General features: G+C 37.6%; 2 protein-coding genes across 3 annotated transcripts; one reads left to right on the plus strand and one right to left on the minus strand.

Annotated features, from left to right (window-relative positions):
* Positions 1 to 10,455: 10,455 nt before the first annotated feature.
* LOC115964556 lies at positions 10,456 to 11,244 on the minus strand. The gene has a single exon (XM_031083843.1). It carries the CDS (start codon positions 11,242 to 11,244, stop codon positions 10,456 to 10,458), a length of 789 nt encoding a protein of 262 aa, XP_030939703.1.
* Positions 11,245 to 13,269: 2,025 nt separating this feature from the next.
* On the plus strand, positions 13,270 to 16,986 carry LOC115966097 (ethylene-responsive transcription factor ERF118-like). 2 transcript variants are annotated; one of them, XM_031085440.1, is made up of 3 exons: positions 13,270 to 13,503; positions 13,638 to 13,847; positions 15,715 to 16,986. In XM_031085440.1, exon 3 carries the CDS (start codon positions 15,724 to 15,726, stop codon positions 16,741 to 16,743), a length of 1,020 nt encoding a protein of 339 aa, XP_030941300.1. In that variant the 5' UTR covers positions 13,270 to 13,503; positions 13,638 to 13,847; positions 15,715 to 15,723; the 3' UTR covers positions 16,744 to 16,986. The 2 variants fall into 2 exon arrangements, with proteins under 2 accessions (XP_030941300.1, XP_030941299.1); XM_031085439.1 differs by having other exon boundaries at positions 13,270 to 13,847.
* Positions 16,987 to 21,494: the final 4,508 nt, after the last annotated feature.

Genomic DNA, 21,494 nt, shown 5'->3' on the forward strand with positions numbered 1-21,494 from the left:
TTTCTTTTAATGAGCAATAAATTTTTTTTTTTCCGACTCTGAAATTGTTTTTATTTTATTTTATTTTTTTCTTTTCATGTTTTTAATTATTTGGTTATATTCCTAAAACGTGCTCTTGAAAACATTTTTAGATTTTTTTAGTTGTATGAAAATTGCAAAACTTCCTATATTATTGCATAGAAATTAAATGAAAATTTTAACTTACTACTTTAAAATATTAACACATAACCATTAAAATCAACCTTAAAGATTAGCAAAATCAAAATAAATTTATTGAAAAATTCATTAATAGGCAAAACCAAAATAAATGTGCAACAAAATCCATAAAAAAAAAAATACTAATAATGAACTCGACAAAAACTATCAGCTAAACTTACATTCACATGCATAATCACAACATTTGAAACCTCCAAAATAACATTCAAATGTAGCTTTCGTGGGACTTTTAAAAGTTTGGCAGTGATTCTTGAATAGTTGAGGCATACTATGATCATGTAGAATTAGAAGGTATTTTCGTAACGTCAATGGTTTTAGGAATTTTAATTTCAATTATTTTGGTGGTTTTAGAGATTTCTTTTTTGGGGGATAATTTTCAAGATATTTTAATCATATTAGAGATTTTAAAGGTATTTAGGTCATTTTGGAGATTTTAGAGTATATATTTGAATTATATTAGAGGTTTTAAGGTTGTTTTGGACACTTTAAATATTTGACAGTATTTTTATCATTTTATAATTTTTTAGAGATATTTTGGTAATTTTAAAGGTTTTCAAAGTGTTAAGGGTATTATGATCATTTTGAAGGGTTTAGTTGCATTGTGGAGGTTTTGAAGGTACTTTAGTAATTTTTTTAAAAGATTTTTGGAGCATATATATATTAGAGGTTTTTGTTCTCTTGATGGAGTCCAAATCTTTTGCACCACACTCTCTGCTTCACTAATAAAAATTTGACACATACCCGCCTCTTTTAATTAAATCTTAATTCTTAGCCTTTTCATATTTTAGCTTTCCTAAAATAAATAACAAAAACCATCCCCATCAACCACTACCACCACTATTCTTCATCAGCGACTGGTCCAGCTATCATCCACCATCATCGGCCAGCCATCCATCGCTACTAGCAGCAAAAAAAACCCAACACATCCCCACCAATCACCACTACCGGTCCATCACAAACAACTATCTCTGGCGCCATTAGGAAGAGATCATGAACCCATCAACACCACACCGTTGCCATTGATTTTGAAGAAAATTAATAAGTTATGGGTACACACAAGGTGGTGGCTAGTGGGTTTTTTTTTTTTTTTTTCTAATTACTGTAGGCGGAGTTGTATGGCATCTGATAACGTCAATGAGATCTTTTTAGTGGCGCTAGCAAAGATTGTTGGTAGTGACCAGCGATGGTGGGGATGGTTTGAATTATTTATTTTAGAAAAATGTTGAAAATGAGGATTTAATCAAAGAGTTGGGCGTGTGTCTAATTTTTATTGGTGAAGTATAAAATGGAGCAGGAATTATGAGACAGAATATTTGAACTCATCTTGATGCTAAAATGTTTTGCATTACTTTAGGGATAAAAAAAACATTTTCAACTCTGTGTTTTCATGTTAACGGAAAAATGATGTTGGTTTGAGCAAGTTTTTGTTATTCTAAACACTTGAAAGTGAAAGAAAACATTTTTCAAAAAATATACTCAATCGAAGAAGCAAGGAATGATGCACTACCTTAACTAACAAGTAATGTTATAGACATAATAATTGCCACAATATTTTTCATAATAGTTAAATTGAGAGATTTTTATTAGTTCTCATCTATTTTTTTGAGTGGAATATTGGTTCTTATCTTAACCTATTATTAACATCATTTTATTATCTACCTTGAAAATTGTGAAATCTTTTATGGCAACAAAAGATGCAAACTTGATGAGGGGTCCGATTATACATGTTTGTTTGTGATGATGCCGTAAATATCACCAGTGAGCTACACGATCCTCGCACACTTGTAACAACACCTACAAAGAAAATAGAGAAGACCTAATAGAGAGCATCGATGTGGTGCAAGCCAAACACCCTCCGAAGGTCAAGTCAGAACTATTCTCTCAACTCTAGAGTGCTAGAGAAGGGTAAATTATGCGTACCTTGATTTGTGAGGGTATTGGGGCTTTTATAGTAGTAAAAGGTTGGCCTCTCTTCCTTGGTGTAGAAGTCTTTTCCTTATGGGAATCCCCTTGAATAGTCCCAAACGTGATGGACAAGACTTTTTCTTAAAGAGAAGATCTTCATTAACGTGCGTATCTTCCGGAATTCTCTTTGTGCTAGGATTCCTATTTTCTTTGAGATTCTATGATGATTCAGGTGTGTGTAGCAAGTATTTCCAGTCTAGGGTTTCCGCTGTGCCTTGGGCTTACCCACTATCAGCCCATAGGCTAGGATCCATCAGGCCCAATTTAATGAAGGTCCGTCATGCCACATTTTTACTCCTTTAGTTGCCCCCTTCACCCTATGGGTCCGTCACGCCTGAGTGGACGGACCAATAGGGTGACAGTTCAATATTCTGGGGGTTGACGGATCTCAAAGAGGACGACACAAACTGCGCCCATCCCTGACAAGTTGTCAAGCAATTATGATGCACGACACGTGTCGCTCTTTGATTGGTTTTTTCCCCTGATCGAAGCGTCGCTTCATCTTCCGTGCACTTCCTATATATATATCACACTTCTCCTTTCTTATTTCTCCATTTTCAATTGAAACATATTGTCAGAGCGCTACCATCAACCTTGTCAGAGAGCGATCTGTTCAATAGCTGTACCTGTCATCAACACAACCGTCGTCCTTCACTTATTCACAGATTTGGTAAGTATTCTCTTTTCATAAGTCCTGCAAATGTACTTTTTATTTTCCTAGAATTTTATATGCACCCATCAGTACTTCTAGATCCGTCAGTCTTAGGTTTTGTTGTCACGTGTAGGCAATGTCTAGTGCATCAAGTAATCAATCAGTCGTTCGTGAGGAGGCGGATTACGAGGAAGTATACCCGATCAGTCACAAAGACCAAGAGAGTCCAGGTGAAGAAAGGAGTTCGTTCGCCTCTTCCTCGTCCTTAACAAATGAGGATATGGAGATGGCTGAACCAGAGGATGTTTCTGATGACGGCAAGGAACAACCAATAAGATCCGTCGTAGGTGCTGATGGACTTAGAGAGTTCATCATGCTACCAAAGTGGACGGTGCATAATTTCACATCCACCATCAAGGAGAAACACTTCAACACTTTTAGGGCTAATTTTCAAATTCTAGATAATATTCCAATCCGTCTACCCTATTTATCTGAGAAATGTTATTACAAAGGGGTAGAAGGTGTCGGGATGTACGAACAGATGCTGAAGGCGGGACTTAGGTTTCCACTAAGTACCCTTCATCAAGAGCTTCTCAAGTATCTGGGTCTGTCAGTCACCCAAATATCTTCGAATGCCTGGAAGGTCTTCATAGCAATGGAGATTCTATATGGTGCTATGATAGACGGTGCTAGGAGGCTGACGGTGCGGGAATTCCTCCACTGCTACCGTCCAGATGAAATAGACAGATCAAGGGGGATGTACAGTTTTGCTAGTAGGAGTCCGTTGTTGAAGGTTAAATTTGAAACCCTCGACTCAAATAAAGACTGGAAGAGTCGTTATTTCTTCCTAGAGGGTGACAAGTGGATGGGTCGTCCAGGGGAGACGGAACATATGCCCGTCGACACTACTTGGGGAGTATTAAATCCGTCCAATATGCACCTGTCCTAGTTTGTAGATTCTATTTACATTCGTTCAGTTATAATTTCTCCATCACTTTTAATCGTCCTTTTCTCTTGCAGTTAGACGGCGTCCACAAGTTAGTATTGAGGAGTTTAGTTTTCTTGAAAAGATTTTTTCAAAGACCCAACCGGAGGAAAGGACTTGGCCAAAGTTAGTGAATTCTGATACAATCCACTGGTATTGTGACAATCCTGAACCAACGCCAGAAGCCGTAAGATATAACGCCAAAATTCTCAGACGTAAGTCCATCAACCTTATTTTTCTTAAATGGTTTTTAGCTTTGTTAGTTAATAACTTCATCCATCCTTCTTTACAGAGATGGACGACGCTAAAAGGAGGGCGTTGATTAAAACACAGGCTGCCAAGAGAAAGGAATCCGGCGATGTGGCTCCTAAGGGAACGGCTCTGTTGATAAAAAGGAAACAACCGTCCAAAGGGGACCATCCACTTAAGCAACAAAAGGTCCCATTGGTGCCCGTCGTAGGGTTGATGGCTGAGTGTGTGAAGACAGTCACCCCAACAAAGCATGGGTCTGGCAAGGGTTTTATGAAGGCCCTATCTACTAACCAGGAGAAGCCACCTTCCCTCCTCTGTGACGACTCCAAATATGCCCTTGAGCAACTTTCGTCTATCATCATGTCGGAGGACTATGAGGATTTAGGCAATCATTCCACGGAGGCAATGGGGGAGACAGGGCTCTTCGCGATTGCACAGGTAATCTTTTTCCGTCGGCTTACGTCCGTCCACTCCACTTAGCTTTTTATCTAACACTTCTTTTAACTTTTTTGTTTCAGTCCATGATTATGATGAAGGGGCTAATAGATCAGTGCATTAACCGTGAGACGGCTTTGGAATGTGTGCAAGCAAAGGCAGAGCATATGAAGGATGAGCTGTGTCAACTTAACAAATGGAAGTCTACTATGGAGAAAAAGTTTGAGCTTTCAGAGCAGGTGAGGAAGGAGCTTGAGCAAAAGACGGACGAGGCGAAGAAGGCCATGGAGGTCAAAGACAAGGAGGTCCAAGACCTGAAGGAAAAGCTCCGTCAGGCTAAGGAGGTGGCGATACGAGAGTATTGTGACTCTGATGCCTTGCTGTCCGAGCTAGGAGACTTATTCCTGCAAGGTTTTGATGACGCGCTCCATCAAGTTAAGCAGGCCTACCCTGCCCTGGATGTGTCCATGATTAAAGTTGACGACCAAGCCTAGTCGTTCGCTATGCCCGTCGCCTTAGAGAACACAAATGACCTTTTTGCTGAGGAAGCAGCCCAAGGCGACGGAGAGTCAGCTCAAGCACAAAATGTTCAAGATGCAGACCCTAAAGAATAGAGTTTTTTTTTTTTTTTTTGCTAAGTTTGAGAACAATCCGTCATTAAATTTGTGTATTGAACAATTGCCCCTCGAGGGTTTTATCCGTCAATGTTATTTGCTTTATTCCGCAATTTTATGCCCGTCTTATTTGTCTTTTGTGTGATCGGTTACTATCTTTATTATTTGAACGAGATGTATAAATCTACGTCCTCTACAGTTGTCTATTTCCTGGGCTAAAATTTTCATCCTTAACGGATGACCCGTCCACTTTATGGAGAACCATCCATCTTTATGGATTCGTACATAATTTTAGATCTTGTATGGACAAACCGTCCACCGCAAATACCAGGTAGTTTATCCCGTCCTTTCTTGTGGACTTAGAATTTTTACCTAATGGGATGATCCGTGCTTTCTGTGGTTTTTGGCTTATGTCCGCCCATGTTTTTGGTCATTGGAATTTTTCATCCTTATAGGACAATCCGTCTGGTTCGTGGACTTGTATCCGTCCACTTATATGAACTTAAGGAATTTGTTGTTATCCGTCCATTGTATGGACTTAAGAAGCTTCATTCGTCTGGGATGATCCGTCCAACTTGTGGATTTTGTATCTTCACCGTCCATTTTTATGGACTTAAGAAGTTTCACCCGTCCAGGATTACCCGTCCAGCTTGTGGACTTTGTATATTAACTGTCCATTTTTATGGACTTAAGAAGTTCTCACCCGTCTTGGATGATCCGTCTAGCTTGTGGACATTATTTATTATCCGTCCATTTTTATGGACTTTGAATTTCACCCGTCTAGGACAATCCGTCCAGTTTGTGGTCTTTGTATATTAATCGTCCATTTTTTTGGACTTAAGAAGTTTCACCCGTCGGGATTACTCGTCCAGCTTGTGGACTTTATATACTAACCGTCCATTTTTATGGACTTAAGAAGTTCTCACCCGTCTTGAATGATCCGTCCAGCTTGTGGACTTTATTTATTATCCGTCCACTTTTATGGACTTTGAATTTCACCCGTCTAGGATGATCCGTCCAGGTTGTGGACTTTGTTTGTGTCCTTCCACATTTATGGGCTTTAGAAACTTCATCCTTTTTGGGATGATCCGTCCAGTTTGTGGACTTTATAAGAATTCAGGTTGAAAAGACAGTTATGTCTGAATATTCAATCGTGTATTTGTAGAAAAGTACCTGCCCCCTTGGGCTTAAAAAGATACTCGAAGTATTGTAGCAAGTAAAAAAGTACCTGCCCCCTTGGACTTAATAAGATACTTGAAGTATTGTAGCAAAAAGTTAAAGTAAAACTAATAGTTGTAGTAAAAACTAGGAAGAAAAAATGAAAATAGCGTCGTTGCTCTTCATGCTATCCCTACTGATAGTATTTCTGTAGGTGCTCTGTGTTCCATGGGTGCTGAAGCTTTTGTCCGTTCAGTGTCTCGAGGTGGTAGGTACCCTTCCTCTGCCATGATGCAATCCTGTAGGATCCTTCCAAGTTGGGGCCGAGTTTTCCTTGCGAAGGATCTCTAGTAGCGCCCATTACATTTCGCAGTACAAGATCTCCGACCTGAAAGTCTCTACGCCTGAGGTTGGAGTTGTAGTGTTTCGCCATGAGATTCTGATACCGCGCCATCCTTTGCTCTGCTGTCATTCGTACCTCATCCACCAGATCGAGCTGAAGTCGTGTGGCCTCTTCATTCTTATTCTCGTCGTAGCTCTCCACCCAAAAGCTTGTGAGCCCTACTTCTGCTGGGATGACAGCTTCACTTCCGTATGCCAGTCGAAACGGCGTTTCTCCAGTGGGTGTTCTTGCTGTAGTTTTGTAGGCCTACAGAACACTTGGCAGCTTGTCTAGCCAGATACCCTTTGCCCCCTCGAGCCGGGTCTTGATGATCTTGAGTAAGGACCGGTTCGTGACTTCAACTTGCCCGTTGGCCTGTGGGTGTGCTGGTGACGAGTAGTGATTCTTGATACCTAGGTCCGAGCAGAAGTCCCTAAATGCACTGTTGTCGAATTGCTTTCCGTTGTCGGAGACAAGCACTCTAGGTATCCCGTACATGCATATGATATTCCTCCAAACAAAGCTCCGAATATTCCTCTCCATAATAGTGGCTAGGACTTCTGCTTCCACCCACTTAGTGAAGTAGTCGATACCAACTACCAGGAATTTTAACTGCCTAACTGCTGCTGGGAAAGGGCCCATGATGTCTAGTCCCCATTAAGCGAAGGGCCAAGGGGCCGTCATAGGGGTTAGTTCCTTGGATGGTTGCCTGATGAGATTACTGAACCTTTGACATTTGTCGCAGGCCTTGACATAGGCTTGTGCGTCCTTCATTATCGTAGGCCAATAGTATCCTGCTCGGATCAACTTGTGCACCAATGACCGTGCCCTTGAGTGATTTCCGCAGATACCCTCGTGGACTTCTCTCATTACGTAATCTGCTTCCTCATGGCATAGACACCTTAGGTACGGCCAGGAGAATCCTCTTTTGTATAAAAAATCTTTTATCAACACAAATCATGATGCTTGGACCTTTACCTTTCTAGCGGTGTCACTCCCGTCTGGTAAAACGCCAGTCTTCAGGTATGATATCAAAGGCGTAGTCCAATTGCTTTCAGAATTTACTTCCTGCACATTTTTTCCGTCATCAATAAGTTGGAGACTTCGACAAATGACAATACCTATTCGGGGACAAGCATAAATTCTGCTGAGGTTGCTTTTGCTAGACGGTCGGCGCATTCGTTTTCTCCCCTCGGGATTTGAACAAATCTGACTTCGAGGTTGCTGATTTGATTCTTTACCTCTTCTAGATACCTCTTCATCCTTTCATTCTTACACTCGTAGCCGCCATTAATCTGACTTGTTACTACCTGTGAGTTGCAATGTACGACCACGTTTTCAGCACCTGCAGCCTTTGCGAGGTCTAGCCCTGCCACCAAAGTTTCATATTTTGCCTCGTTGTTGGTTGTAGGGAAATCTAGTCAAATCATGCACTCGATCCTATCCCCCTCCGGGGTTTGGATTACTACGCTAGCCCCTCCTGCTCGTCTATTTGAAGATCCGTCCGTATAAACGTTCCATTGTCGTGTATCCTTTGCCCCCTGGCCATCTCCAAGAGTGAATTCGGCAATGAAATCAGCCACCACTTGCCCTTTTACAGTCGTTCGAGGATAGTACTGTATGTCAAACTCGCTGAGCTCTACTGCCCACAAAGCCATTCTTCCTGCTGCCTCGGGGCTACTCATGGCTTTTTTCAAGGGCTTATCCATCAGAACAACGATAGTGTGTGCTTGAAAGTACGGTTTGAGTTTTCGCGCAACAGTTATCAACGCGAAGGCCAATTTCTCCATCTAAGGGTACCGCTCTTCTGCTCCCCGAAGCGCTCAGCTTGTGAAGTAGACTGGTCTCTGAGATCCATCTTCCTCTCTCACCAAAGCTGCGCTAACAGCGGCTTGTGAAACAACTAAATATAGGTAAAGCTCTTCTCCCGGCTTAGATGGACTGAGTAATGGTGGAGATGAGAGATATGTCTTTAAGTTGTCAAACGCTATCTGGCATTCGTCCGTCCATTCAAACGATTTCCTCAGGGTGCGGAAGAAAGGTAGACATTTGTCCGTCGCTTTGAGACAAACCTGTTCAGGGCTGCGATTTTGCCATTCAAACTTTGCACTTCCTTGACCGTCCTCGGCGGTTCTAATTCTATTATGGCCCGTACCTTCTCTAGGTTAATCTCTATACCTCTTTAGGATATCATGAAGCCCAAGAATTTCCCAACCGTCACTCCGAACGCACACTTACCTGGGTTCAACTTCATGTTATATAATCAGAGGGTGTCAAAGGTCTCACGGAGGTCGCCTAGATGATCTTCTTCGTGTAGGCTTTTTACCAGCATGTTATCAATATAAACCTGCACGTTTCTCCTGATCTGGTGCGCGAACATCTTGGTCATTAATCTTTGGTATGTCGTTCCAGCATTTTTAAGTCCGAATGGCATCACCTTGTTGCATAACAGTCCCTGGCTGGTGACGAAAAAGGTCTTCTCTTGATCGATTTCTTCCATCTTGATTTGGTTATAGCCCGAGAAAGCGTCCATGAAGCTCAAAAGTTGGTGTCTTGCAGTTAAGTCAACCAGAATATCTATCCGAGGGAGTGGATAGCTGTCTTTAAGGTAGGCCTTATTGAGGTCCGTGAATTCTACGCACATCCTCCACTTTCCATTGGCCTTCTTAACCATGACGACGTTTGCCAACCAGTCGGGATAATACACTTCTCGGATGAAATCTATCTCAAGCAACTTTTGTACTTCCTCAGCAATGGCTTTTTCCCACTCTTGAGCGAATACTCGTTTCTTCTGCTGGATTGGGGAGAATGTGGGTGATACATTCAGTTTGTGAACCATGATTGTGGGGTCGATCCCTGGCATATCCTCGTGACTCCAGGTGAACACGTCTTGATTGTCTCTTAAGAATGTCATGAGCTCTTGGCGCATCGGCCAGCTTGCTAATGTCCCCACTCTAGTCGTCCGTTCTGGCCTTGAGTCATCAAGGATTATTTCTTCTAACTCTTCAACTGGCTCGGTTACTGTCCGTCGTTCTTCTATGCACATTGTTTGCTGTTGATTGTCCATCTCTAGCATAGCAATATAGCATTCTCGCACTGCCACTTGATTTCCACACAATTCTCCTACTCCATAATCCGTTGGGAACTTGATCATTAAATGGTAGGTCAAAGTTACAATCTTCCATGAGTTGAGGGTGGGTTGTCCGAGAATGGCATTGTAAGCAGATGAACAGTCAACCATCAGGAAAGTTACTTCCTTAGTGATTTGCTAGGGGTAATCTTCCACTGTTTCCGTCAATGTGACGGTACTGATGGGGAACACTCTCATCCCTCCGAAACCAACTAGAGGGACATTAACCAGGACCAACTATTCTCTATCAATTCTCATCTGCTGAAAAGCCGGGTAATACAAGATGTTTGCCGAATTGCCGTTGTCGACTAGAACCCGGTGCATGTTGTAGTCTCCTACCCTTAGGCTGACAACAAGCGCGTCGTCATGCGGGTGGTGCAACCTTCAGGCATCTTCTTCTGAAAATCCGATGACGGGGTTGTCGATCCGTGCCATCTTGGGTACAGTGCCCGTGAGCTGGACGTTCTGGACCATTCTTAGGTAGGTTTTCTTGGCCTTTTTGGACGACCCAGAAGTTGTCGTGCCCCCTACGATCATTCTTATGTCTCCAATAGGCGGCCTTGGGCGCTCATTCTCCCGTCGTGGGGTTTGCACTTGGGGCGGATCCGTTTTCTCCTTGCTCACGAACCTCTGTAGTTTCCCCTGTCTTATAAGGGCCTCTATCTGCTATTTTAGATCATAGTAGTCAGCTGTGTCGTGCCCGTGGTCTCGATGGAAGCGGCAGTACTTATCCCTTGGTCTCTTGCTGGGATCTCCCTTTAACTTGCCTGGGAATGTCAGGGTTCCTTCGTCTTTGATCTGCATGAAGACTTGATCTATTGAGGTAGTTAACGGAGTGAAGCTTGTGAATCTCCTAATGGGGGGTTTGGAGCGTCTATCATCCTGTTGTTCTCCAGTCCTAGCCACTTTGCGCCCTCTATCCTGTCTTGTGTCCTCCTGCCTTTCCCTTTTTCTAGGCTTATCCTCGTGGGTCAGCAATACGTTTTCCGCGTTCATATACTTGGTAGCCATGTAGAGCACTTCCGACATGGTTTTTGGATCATTTTTGTACAGAGAAAATGGGAACTTACCCTTTCGTATCCCATTAGTGAATGCTGCCACGAGTATCTTGTCGTCCGCCTGGTCAATTGAGAGGGCCTCCTTGTTGAAACGAGTTATGTAGGACCTCAGCGTCTCATCCTCCCACTGCTTAATGTTCATCAGGCATGCAGTTGACTTCTTGTACCTGTGTCCTCCAATGAAGTGTGAAGTGAACTGAGCGCTCAGCTCCTTGAAAGTACTGATAGAGCCAGGCGTTAACCGACTAAAACAAATTCTCGCAGCACCCTTCAGCGTTGTAGGGAAGGCCCTACACATTATCTTGTCTACAATTCCTTGAAGGTGCATCAATGTCTTGAAGGTCTTCAGGTGATCTAGAGGATCCTTGACTCCGTCGTAACTGCATATATGTGGCATGCAGAATTTATGCGGCAGAGGGAAACAATTGACGGAGGCAGTGAATGGTGAGTCGGTTCGGTTGACTAGGTCGTCAAGGTCGCTGGATACTCATCCCTTGAGGGCGTTCATCATAACTTCCATCTGCTCCTTCATTGTCTGCATCTCCGCGACAATAGGCGGAGCCACATCCATGAGGGTTGGGAGGCATATATTTTGTCGCTTTGGTCTGCTTAGGGTGTTACTACCCTCCGGTCTCTCCTGGTTCCTGCGATCAACACTGGCACCTTCTTGATCTTCTTCTTGGTTTCCCGTTGCCACGTTCTTTTGTCATAGCTATTCTTCTAGGGTCTGGTTTTGTTTGGTGAGGTGCTCCATTGCCGCTGTAAGGGTTAGGACCTGTCTCTCCAGGGCAGTAGGTTGTGGCTTGTCTTCCTGAACGTTGTTGGTGGTTGCCATCGAGTGTGTAAGTACCATGCAGCCCTTTATCCGGGTAGCGTTTGTATGGCCTACAAGCTGCAGTTATGATGCTATTTTTTCCCACAGACGGCACCAACTGATGATGCCGTAAATATCACCAGTGAGCTACACGATCCTCGCACACTTGTAACGACACCTACAAAGAAAAGAGAGAAGACCTAACAGAGAGCACCGGTGTGCTGCTGGCCAAATACCCTCCGAAGGTCAAGTCAGAACTATTCTTTCAACTCTAAAGTGCTAGAGAAGGGTAAATTATGTGTACCTTGATTTGTGAGGGTATTGGGGTTTTTATAGTAGTAAAAGGTTGGCCTCTCTTCCTTGGTGTAAAAGTCTTTTCCTTATAGGAATCCCCTTGAATAGTCCCAAACGTGATGGACAAGACTTTTCCTTGTAGAGAAGATCTTCATTAATGTGCATATCTTCCGAAATTCTCTTTGTGCTAAGACTCCTATTTTCTTTGGGATTCTATGATGATTCAGGCGTGTGTAGCAAGTATTTTCAGTCTAGGATTTCCGCTGTGCCTTGGGCTTACCCACTATCGGCCCATGGGCTAGGATCCATCAGGCCCAATTTAACGAAGGTTCGTCATGCCATATTTTTACTCCTTCAGTTTGCATCTGTGTTTTATTTATTTTGGCTAAATTACAAATTCCATTCTCTATCTTTGCTTGAAATTCAATTCAGTACTTTAACTTCAGTTTCATTAGATTTAGTCCTCTAACTTTCAAATTTATTCAATTAGGTCATCTAGTCATCTTCGTTTAGAGGATTGGCGTTAAGTGTGCCAAAATGGTGTCATATTGCTTTTCTTTTAATTTTTTAAATTAAAAATTCCATCAAATTAATAATAATAAAAAATCTCCCCCTCTCTTCGATCTCTCTTGAAAAATCTAAATCCCTTTCAAATAATAGCCATCTAGCTATAATAAGGGGCCCAAAACCAACCTTGGAGCCACCCCCATCATTCCTGTGCACAAAAACGAGCTTGTAGAGTGGCTCCTTCGAAAATAGCTCTATGGAAGACAACTATTACTGCAACCAGGACTTGTTGCTCTGCCTTGAAGCAAAACAAGTCCAATCGTTGGTTTCCTTTTAAAAATAATTTTTGTTTTAGTTTCTCTAATTTTTTTATTTGAAAATTGAGAAATAAGAAATAAAATTATGTCGTTTTTGGCATTTATCGACAACCCACTTAACAAACTATGACTACACGCCTTAATTGAATAAACTTGAAATTTAGAAGACTCGATTGAACAAAAATGAAGTTAGAGCATTGAATTGAATTTTGGTCAAAGTTAGAAGTTGTAATTTATAATTTAACATTCTTTAATTATCCTATCATGAAGATGACATATATTCATTTTGGACATATGTCATCATCCTGTTAGGTAAACATACATCATCATCCTAATGAATCCAGTGCAGGACCGCTAAACCCAAACCTTATCTTTTTTTTTACTGTTTTACACAACTTACCTTTTTTAGAGTGATACGCATACACCTTTAAAAATAAAAGTTGTCACACACACAACAATCAAATTTAAAACCAGTAGAACTAGAACCAAACCAAGGCCAAATAGGGCCATAGGCTTAGGACAATGGTCTTCCAAAGCGCTTTGTGACTTCGCTTAAAGGCCCCCTTCCTTCATAGTTCCCTTTGTACCTTTCCTCCTAAGGAAAGCTGAAGAGAATAGAGAGACAGAGTTCAAGAAGAGGAGAGAGAGAGAGAGAGAGAAATCAAGAAGAGGAAAGAGAGAGAAAAGAAACTCTACTGAGAAGAGAAATCACTCACCGACTTGGGTAAGCACTAAAACTAGGAACTTGATTTTTCTTTGTTACCGTTTCCTTTTCGGAAAAGGCTGCAATATTTTCCGTGTGCTTATATATAAGATTCTCTATTTGTTCTCTCTCTCTCTCTCTTCACGACAAGACAGTGAAGGCTCCCAATAGAGACAAAGAGCAGTGTGAAGCAGAGGACATAATTATGTCGATTGAGTTTGATGTGCTATATGGAGCTCTGAATCAGCCTCTGCCTTTATCACATTCCTCTAGTTCTTGATCACCTTTTGCATTCAATCTTGGTGTCATGCTCAGACCCTGAAACAGACTTCCCCAACTTTTTCCGTGCTATTAAGATCAAAACGGTATGTGGGCTTTTGTCTATTTATTTATTGATGCTTTTTCAATGTAGGAACAAATATTATTTCTGTGTCTAATTTATGATCCAGGGCTGGGGTTTCAATGGGTTTTAAGATTTTTATTCTATTTTGTTTTATTTTTTGCTTATTCAATGAAGGAACAAATATTATTTTTATCTTTAACTTATCACTTATGATTAGTGGCAAGAGTTTTAATGGATTTTAGGATTATTTATTTATGCTTATTCAATGTACGTGAGAACAAATATTAGCTTTGTGTTTTTTAGCTTTTTCGTTTATTTTTTATGTCTTTCTCAAAAAAAAAAAAAAATATATATATATATATATATATTTTTTTTTTTTATGTCCACGTTTTTAAAGATTAGTTTATTTTTTTCAATTATAGTTAACTTTCGTAAAAGCAATCAATAAAAAAGATCAAAACTCTTTACCAAAATATTATTCATTTGCTAAAAGTTAGTCAAAATATAATTATAACTTTCTTTTAGAAGAAAATATAATCATACCTAATAAAGTAGCACTTTTCTTTTCTTTAAATAAGCAAGTTTGTCAAATAAACACTTACATAATAACATGGTATTTAGACAAAATTTAGTTACAAAATTAGTTGTAACCTAAATTTATAACCTTACTTAATATTTTTTTATTGGTGGTGATTTTGATAAATCCACAATTGGATTATATTTTCTTCTTATATTCTCTATACTTGCAAAATTTCTAAAAAATTAAAAATCAATAGCTATGTCATTAATAAATTGTTTAAATTGTAAGTTTTTGTAGTTTAAAATTATGTATAAAATATAAGCTTATAGATCATATAGTAAATAATATCTGATTGTTACAAAATTTAACATGTGTATTAAGAGCGTAAAGAACATACAATCTAACGGTTAGATTTTCAAAATATATAGTGATGTTAATTTTTTTAAAAGAAGTTGTAACCTTAGGTTACAATCAATTTTGTAACTAAACTTTGTCTATGATATTATATAATAGGTAATGCAACAGTTTCAATTGGTTTTAGAATTACTTAAATGACAAAGTTTGGTTACAAAATTGGTTTTAGTTTAAAACTACAACTTCACTCAATATCTTTTTATTGGATGTGAAGTTTGACAAATTCACTATTAGGTTATATTTTCTTCTTAAATCCTCCATCCTTACAAATTTTCTAAAAGATCAATGATCAATAACTATGTCATCAATCAATTATTTAAATTGTGAGTTTTTGTAGTCTAAAATTATATATAAAATATAAGTTTATAGATCATATAGTAAATAATATCTGATTATTACAAAATTTGACATGTGTATTAAGAGCGTAAAGAACATGCAATCAACGGTTAGATTTTCAAAATATGTAGTGATGTTAATTTTTTTAAAAGATGTTATAGTTTTAGGTTATAATCAATTTTGTAACTAAACTTTGTCCATGATATTATATGATAGGCACCGCAACTATTTCAATTGGTTTTAAGATTACTTAAAGGACAAAATTTGACTACAAAATTGGTTGTAACTTAAGACTATTAGATTATATTTTCTTCTTATGTCCTCCATCCTTGCAAAATTTCTAGAACATCAAAGATCATCAATCAATTGTTTAAATTGTGAGTTTTTGTATTCTAAAATTATATATAAAAATTAAGTTTATGGATCATTTAGTAAATAATATCCTATTTGTACAAAATTTGGCATATGTGTTAAGAGTGCAAAGAGTATACATGTGTTAAGAGTGTAAAGAATAAATAATATCCGAAATCATGTTTTTTTTTTTTTCCCCTTTCGGATTCTGGATACCTGTTTTCCATATTTTAATTGTATTTCCTTTTGGGGATTTATAATTTTATAGGGGTTCTAAATGGCTGACCGCAAAAAGAATGTACGATTAAACCAAGACAACAATTGTTACACATCGAAGAAAAACTCTATGAGGAAAATTCGTATCATATACTCTGATCCTTATGCCACTGAATCTTCAAGTGATGATGAAGAAGAAAAATATGAGTTTAAACATGAATCAATGGGTGGTAAGCGCAATGTCAAGGAGATTTTTCTTCCGGGACCCCAACATGATTCATATACAGATACTTGTCCACAACACAATTCAGATAAATGCAAACAAAAAATTAGTATTAGTAATCAGCTCTGCAAAGATATGGAAGTTGGTGAGACTAGTGCTAGTAATGAGTTTATTTATAAAAATAAAGTTGGAAGATCATCTTCTATCTACAAGGGTGTTCGGTTAAGGTCATCGGGGAAGTATGGCTCGGAGATTACTGACCCAATTGAAGGTTGTCGAGTGTGGCTAGGCACTTTTAATACTGAGATTGAGGCTGCTTTGGCTTATAAGAAAAGGAGTCTTGAGTTTGAAAGATTGCAATGGTTAGAGAAGAATAAGAATTTGCTATCGACTGATGTGAATGCCATATCCGAAGAGTGTAAAGATTTGTTTTCTCATCCATTCTCCCCATCATCTGTGCTTGAGGTCTCTACGCCAGCTATACTTGGTAATGGAATTGGATATTCAATCAAAGAAGAAAACAGTGAGGAACCAATTCAATATGGCTCTACTGCAGCTCTAGTTGGTAATGGAATTGGATATTCAATCAAAGAAGAAAACAATGAGGAACCAATTCAATATGGCTCTACTGCAGCTCTAGTTGGTAATGGAATTGGAAATTCAATCAAAGAAGAAGGCAGTGTGGACACAAATCTTGAAGAAGAACAATCGTTTTTGGATTTTATGGATGACATTGATGCTTATCCTACTCTTGGCGATGAATGTGGTGAGGAATATGCTCTTCCTCCTTTCGATTTTGAATTTGCTACAAGGGACTTTTCTTGGATTGATAAGGTCCTAAATCTTGCAAGCCCATAATTTCTGCTGTTCTTTCCTACCTTTCTTCCAAAACATTTTGCAGGTAGGAAGTAGTAGTAATTATTCTTCATATTTAGTAAATATCTTCAAAACATTTTTGTAGAGTTTTTGAGGTTTTTGTCGTCTTTGTTAGGGAGGAAGAGAGAGTTCTTGGGTTTCTCTTTGTGCTTTTATAGCTGTCCAAAAGTTTTTAAGCTCTCAAGTAGTCTCAACCACTGCTCTCACTCCCATATATTAGTTGTTTGTAAGAGTAAACCTTTTTTTTTTTTTTTGATAAGTAAGAGCGAACTTGTTTTTAACGAGCAATTTTTTTTTTTTTTTTTTTTTGAGACTTTTAAACATACTTTCTATCTTCTTTTTATGTACTTGGTTATAATCCTAAAAAAATGCTTTGAAAAACATTTTCAATATTTTGGCTTGTACAAAAACCACAAATTTTCCTATACTCTTATGGTCCGTTTAGATTGAGAGGGACAGAGGGGAGTAAAGTAGAGTAGAGAGGAATTAGTTCAAAATTAGCCTTTTTTTAGCTAACTTTATTCTATTCCCCTTCACTCCCTCTCCCTCCCCCTCAATCAAAATGGTCTTTTATATAGATATTAAATAAAAAAAATTAACTCACTTCTTTAAAATATTAATACATATCAATTAAAAATCAATCTACATATAAAATCAAAATAAATTTGTTGAAGCTTTCGTTAATAAGCACATAACAAAATAAGAATACAATAGCACAAAAAAAAAAAAAAAAAAAAAATTAAAAAAAAAAAAGACATTTGGAAGAAGTTTTTTTTTTTTTTTTGGTATGACATTTGATAGATATATTATTACAATTTTTTTAGGAATCTTTTTTTTTTTTTGGGGGTTTTTTTCTCTCCTAATTTAGAGTTATTGACTTATTTCAGTTATATTAGAAATTTTTAAAGCTATTTTGGTCATTTTGTATGTTCAATAGTATTTCAGTTATTTTTAGAGGTTTCAAAGAGTTTTTTTTTTTTTTTCCCCCCTCCATTTTTAGGCTATTTTGGTTACTTTAAATATTTTAGAATATTTTGGTCATTTTATACATTTCAAGGGTATTATTTTAGATGTTTTAGAGATGTTGTGGGTATTATAGTCATTTTCAACTGTTCAATGGCATTTTTGAGGTTTTGACAATACTTTGGTCATTTGTAGATTTTTGGGATTTTTTTTTTTTTTTTTCCCTCTTGGGGCCAAAAATGTTTGAGCAAGGTTTTTATGCCATCCATTACATGGCAATTGAAAAAACCACAGAGTGGGTTGCATAAAAACCTTGTCCAAAATATTTTTATGCTTTTTTTGGGGTATAAAATGTTTTCAGCCCAAGGAGCTGTTTTTCGTAGTTAAATGAAAAATTATTTGATATTAACATTGTTTTTTTCAATGTTATACTCACCAAAATACTCATCATTATGTTATACTCCCCAATCTTTTGATATAATGTTTTGAAAATCTTCATGCATGTAGTTTGGTCTTTGGTGAGTATGACATAATGTTTTGAAAATCTTCTTGTATGTAGTTTGGTGAGTATGACATAATGCTCAGTATTTCTGATAACATCAAATTGAATGCACTATTTTTGAATCATATTAGTTGATTTATGCGTCTTCTCAATGTTAAATTTTTGTCTTTTTATTCTCAAAGCTATTTTTTTCCTTTATATATAAATATATATATATATATATATATATATTTATATATTGTGATTTTGGAATTAAATGCCAAATAGGATGTAAACAACATAATTTATTTATACTAGTCGCTAACCCGTGCGATGCACGGGAAAGCTACCAATTTTTTTCCAAATGATGTGACATTAGCTATTGGAATTCAACATCGATTCTCTAGTAGCATGTTGTTATTTTTCAATTTCATTTATTTCATGTCTTCCACTAAATATTCAATGCATTCATTATATTTAAAAACATATATTCAAATTGATTATCTAAGTGTCTGTAAAAAACTACAATTCAATCAACTCTAGAATACAAAATAGGCTGGGGTAAAAAATAAATCATAGCTCAGTTTCCATACAAAAACAAAAGAAGCACGCCCAACATCAATATATCAACCTGTTCAAGAAACCTATGCCAAATAATGTATTTTTTCATTTCATAATGATCACATAATGATCCAAACAGCCAAGCCAACCTTAATAGTTTATATTATATTATTATATATATAAGCATCCGTGTATAATATATAATGCTACAAACTCTCAAACAGCCAACTTTACAGTGTATTACTGTATTATATATAATATATAATATAATATTATATTACTTGGAGTTGGACATGAATATACTGTGTATCCAGCTTCGTGTAGCAGCCAACCTTACACTGTGTATTATATATATAATATATATATATATATATATAATATTAATATTATATTATATTACTTGGAGTTGGACATGATTACACTGTGTATCCAGCTTCGTGAATGATAAAACTTTCAGGCTGCTTACATCCATCCAACCTTACATATATCGAAGTGTAAGCAGCTCACATTAGTCCAACTTGGACCCCCCACAAAATAGAAAGACACAATACAGACACAGTCACACTCACACAAGCTTTGCTTTGAGAGACACAGTCACACAGTCACACAGCAATGGCAATAAAATCATTCTTGCTTTCAGCTTTCCCAAACAAATGAAAATGAAAAAAACAGTAAAACACAAAGAGAAACTACAAAACTGAAAACACGAAGAAGCTTACGGCTTACCGGTGTTCTGCGTCAGGCGAGACTTGAGTAGAGAGGCGAGAGCGAGAGATAGAGTTAAAAGATACTGAGAGAAACATACGAACTTATATACCCCTGAGAATCTGAAAACCTAGCATAAAACGCACCGTTTTGCTTCTTTTTTTTTTTTTTAATAACACCCATACATACGATGTCGTTTATCAGCTTCATTAAAAAAAAAAAAACAGAACCACAGAGCTCGGTTTCGGATTTGTCAATCCGGTGATTTCACCGCACCGGCATCAGAATGGAGGACGAAGTCCGAATGCCGGCCTCGGCTCATTCGGTCGGCGCAACAGTCGGGACGGTGTCGTCGGCGGCGGTCAGTTGGGTCGGTTCCGATGAAGTTTTGCACACCCCTACTACTCACAACCAGTTATTAGCCGCTTGTCGTTGATTGAGTATCTCTGTTTTTTGTGGATTCTAAGCCAAATCTCAAAAAGATAATCTTCCTAGATCCTTTCTTTATCATACCCACTTTTTTTTTCTTTGTTTCCTTCAAAGGAAAACCAAATTGTCTTAAGCCTTTCTCAATTGTAAATATATATGTGTATCTCTGGTAACCCTTGTTGAAGGTGTCTGTTGGGTCTTGCCGTGGAAAGGGAGAGGCAGAGGATCGGGAAAGGTAGGCTAGATGGGTTAGGTGTTGAATTGCCGTGGGTCTGATTGGCTTGCCATGGGTGTGATTGAGGAGGAGCTGGGAAGAAGGTAATGGTAGAGTTTTCGTGAAAGGGAAAGCGTGAAAATCAGAGTCGGGTAGGGAATGGGTTTATGACGTTTTTTTTTTTTGGTTTTGGTTTTATTGTTTTATGTTTTATTTTTATTTTTTAATGTCGTGCTGACGTGGAAAATTGTAGGAGTTTCAAAAGCTTCGATTTTATATATATATATATATATATATATAGATAAGAAAATTTAGAGTAGCATCTTTCTTTTTTATTTATTTTTCTTAGAATAAGTTAGAAGTAACATCTGACTTTAGACTTTAGAGTAAGGGATGTTGTTACAAAATTTAATGCACCTTAATAGATGATTAAATTGAAAGTATTAAGGAATATTATTGTTTTTATATATTTTGTCAATATGTAAAAGAGATTTTTTTTTTTTTTTTTTTTTTTTTTTTTTTTTTTTGTCTTCTTCAATTTTTGTATAATTTTCAATATTAAATTGTGAATTTTTTTCTGATACTCTCTCAATTTCTCAAATCCTCCGTCCTGATTTCATCTAGGATGACCAGTTTCAGCTAAAGCATAGAAATGAATTTTTAAATTCAATAATGTTTTACGGTTACCATTTCACCACGGAATACACTAAAAATAGAAGAGAAGTCCCAATCTATCATTTAGAAAAGTTGTTTTCTAATTTATGAGGAAAAGGCAAAATGATGATGTGTTGACCAAGAATTTTAGGTTCACTTGCTTTGTAAGAAAATGGACACTTTGAACATTGAGTGGTTAGTTAAAATTACTTTTCATATAATCATATCTTAAGCAAAACCACTTTTTATCACCGCAATCGAGGAGTCAAGTTTAGTTATGTATCTACCACAAATTAAAGTAATATGATTATTTTCAAATGAATGTTATGGCTAAGCATCTCTCTCAAGTGACAAAGTCTCAACTAATCATGAAAGATAAAACAAACCCGTGAGTGACTGCCTTTAATGCCGCCATAACAAATAATGGCCCTCTCTCTCTCAAGTCCCTACTGAAAATGAAAGCCATAACCATAGAGTACTTAGAGCTGCCCAGTTAAATCATGGAATTTAGCAATTATAGCATTCATGAACAAGCTTGTAAGTATTGAGTTCGATTTGAATACATAATAACATATGTTTGTATGTTCTATTATGTAATACATATATAAAATATACTACATAAACTTTGAATTTGGATTATCTAATTTTGTCAAAAAGTTCATAAATAATATGATATTATTTAGAATTTATTAATAATATAAATAGTCAATTATATATGATTTTTAC

The sequence above is a fragment of the Quercus lobata genome, chromosome 10 (assembly GCF_001633185.2).
Source record: "Quercus lobata isolate SW786 chromosome 10, ValleyOak3.0 Primary Assembly, whole genome shotgun sequence".
Classification (NCBI taxonomy): Eukaryota; Viridiplantae; Streptophyta; class Magnoliopsida; order Fagales; family Fagaceae; genus Quercus; species Quercus lobata.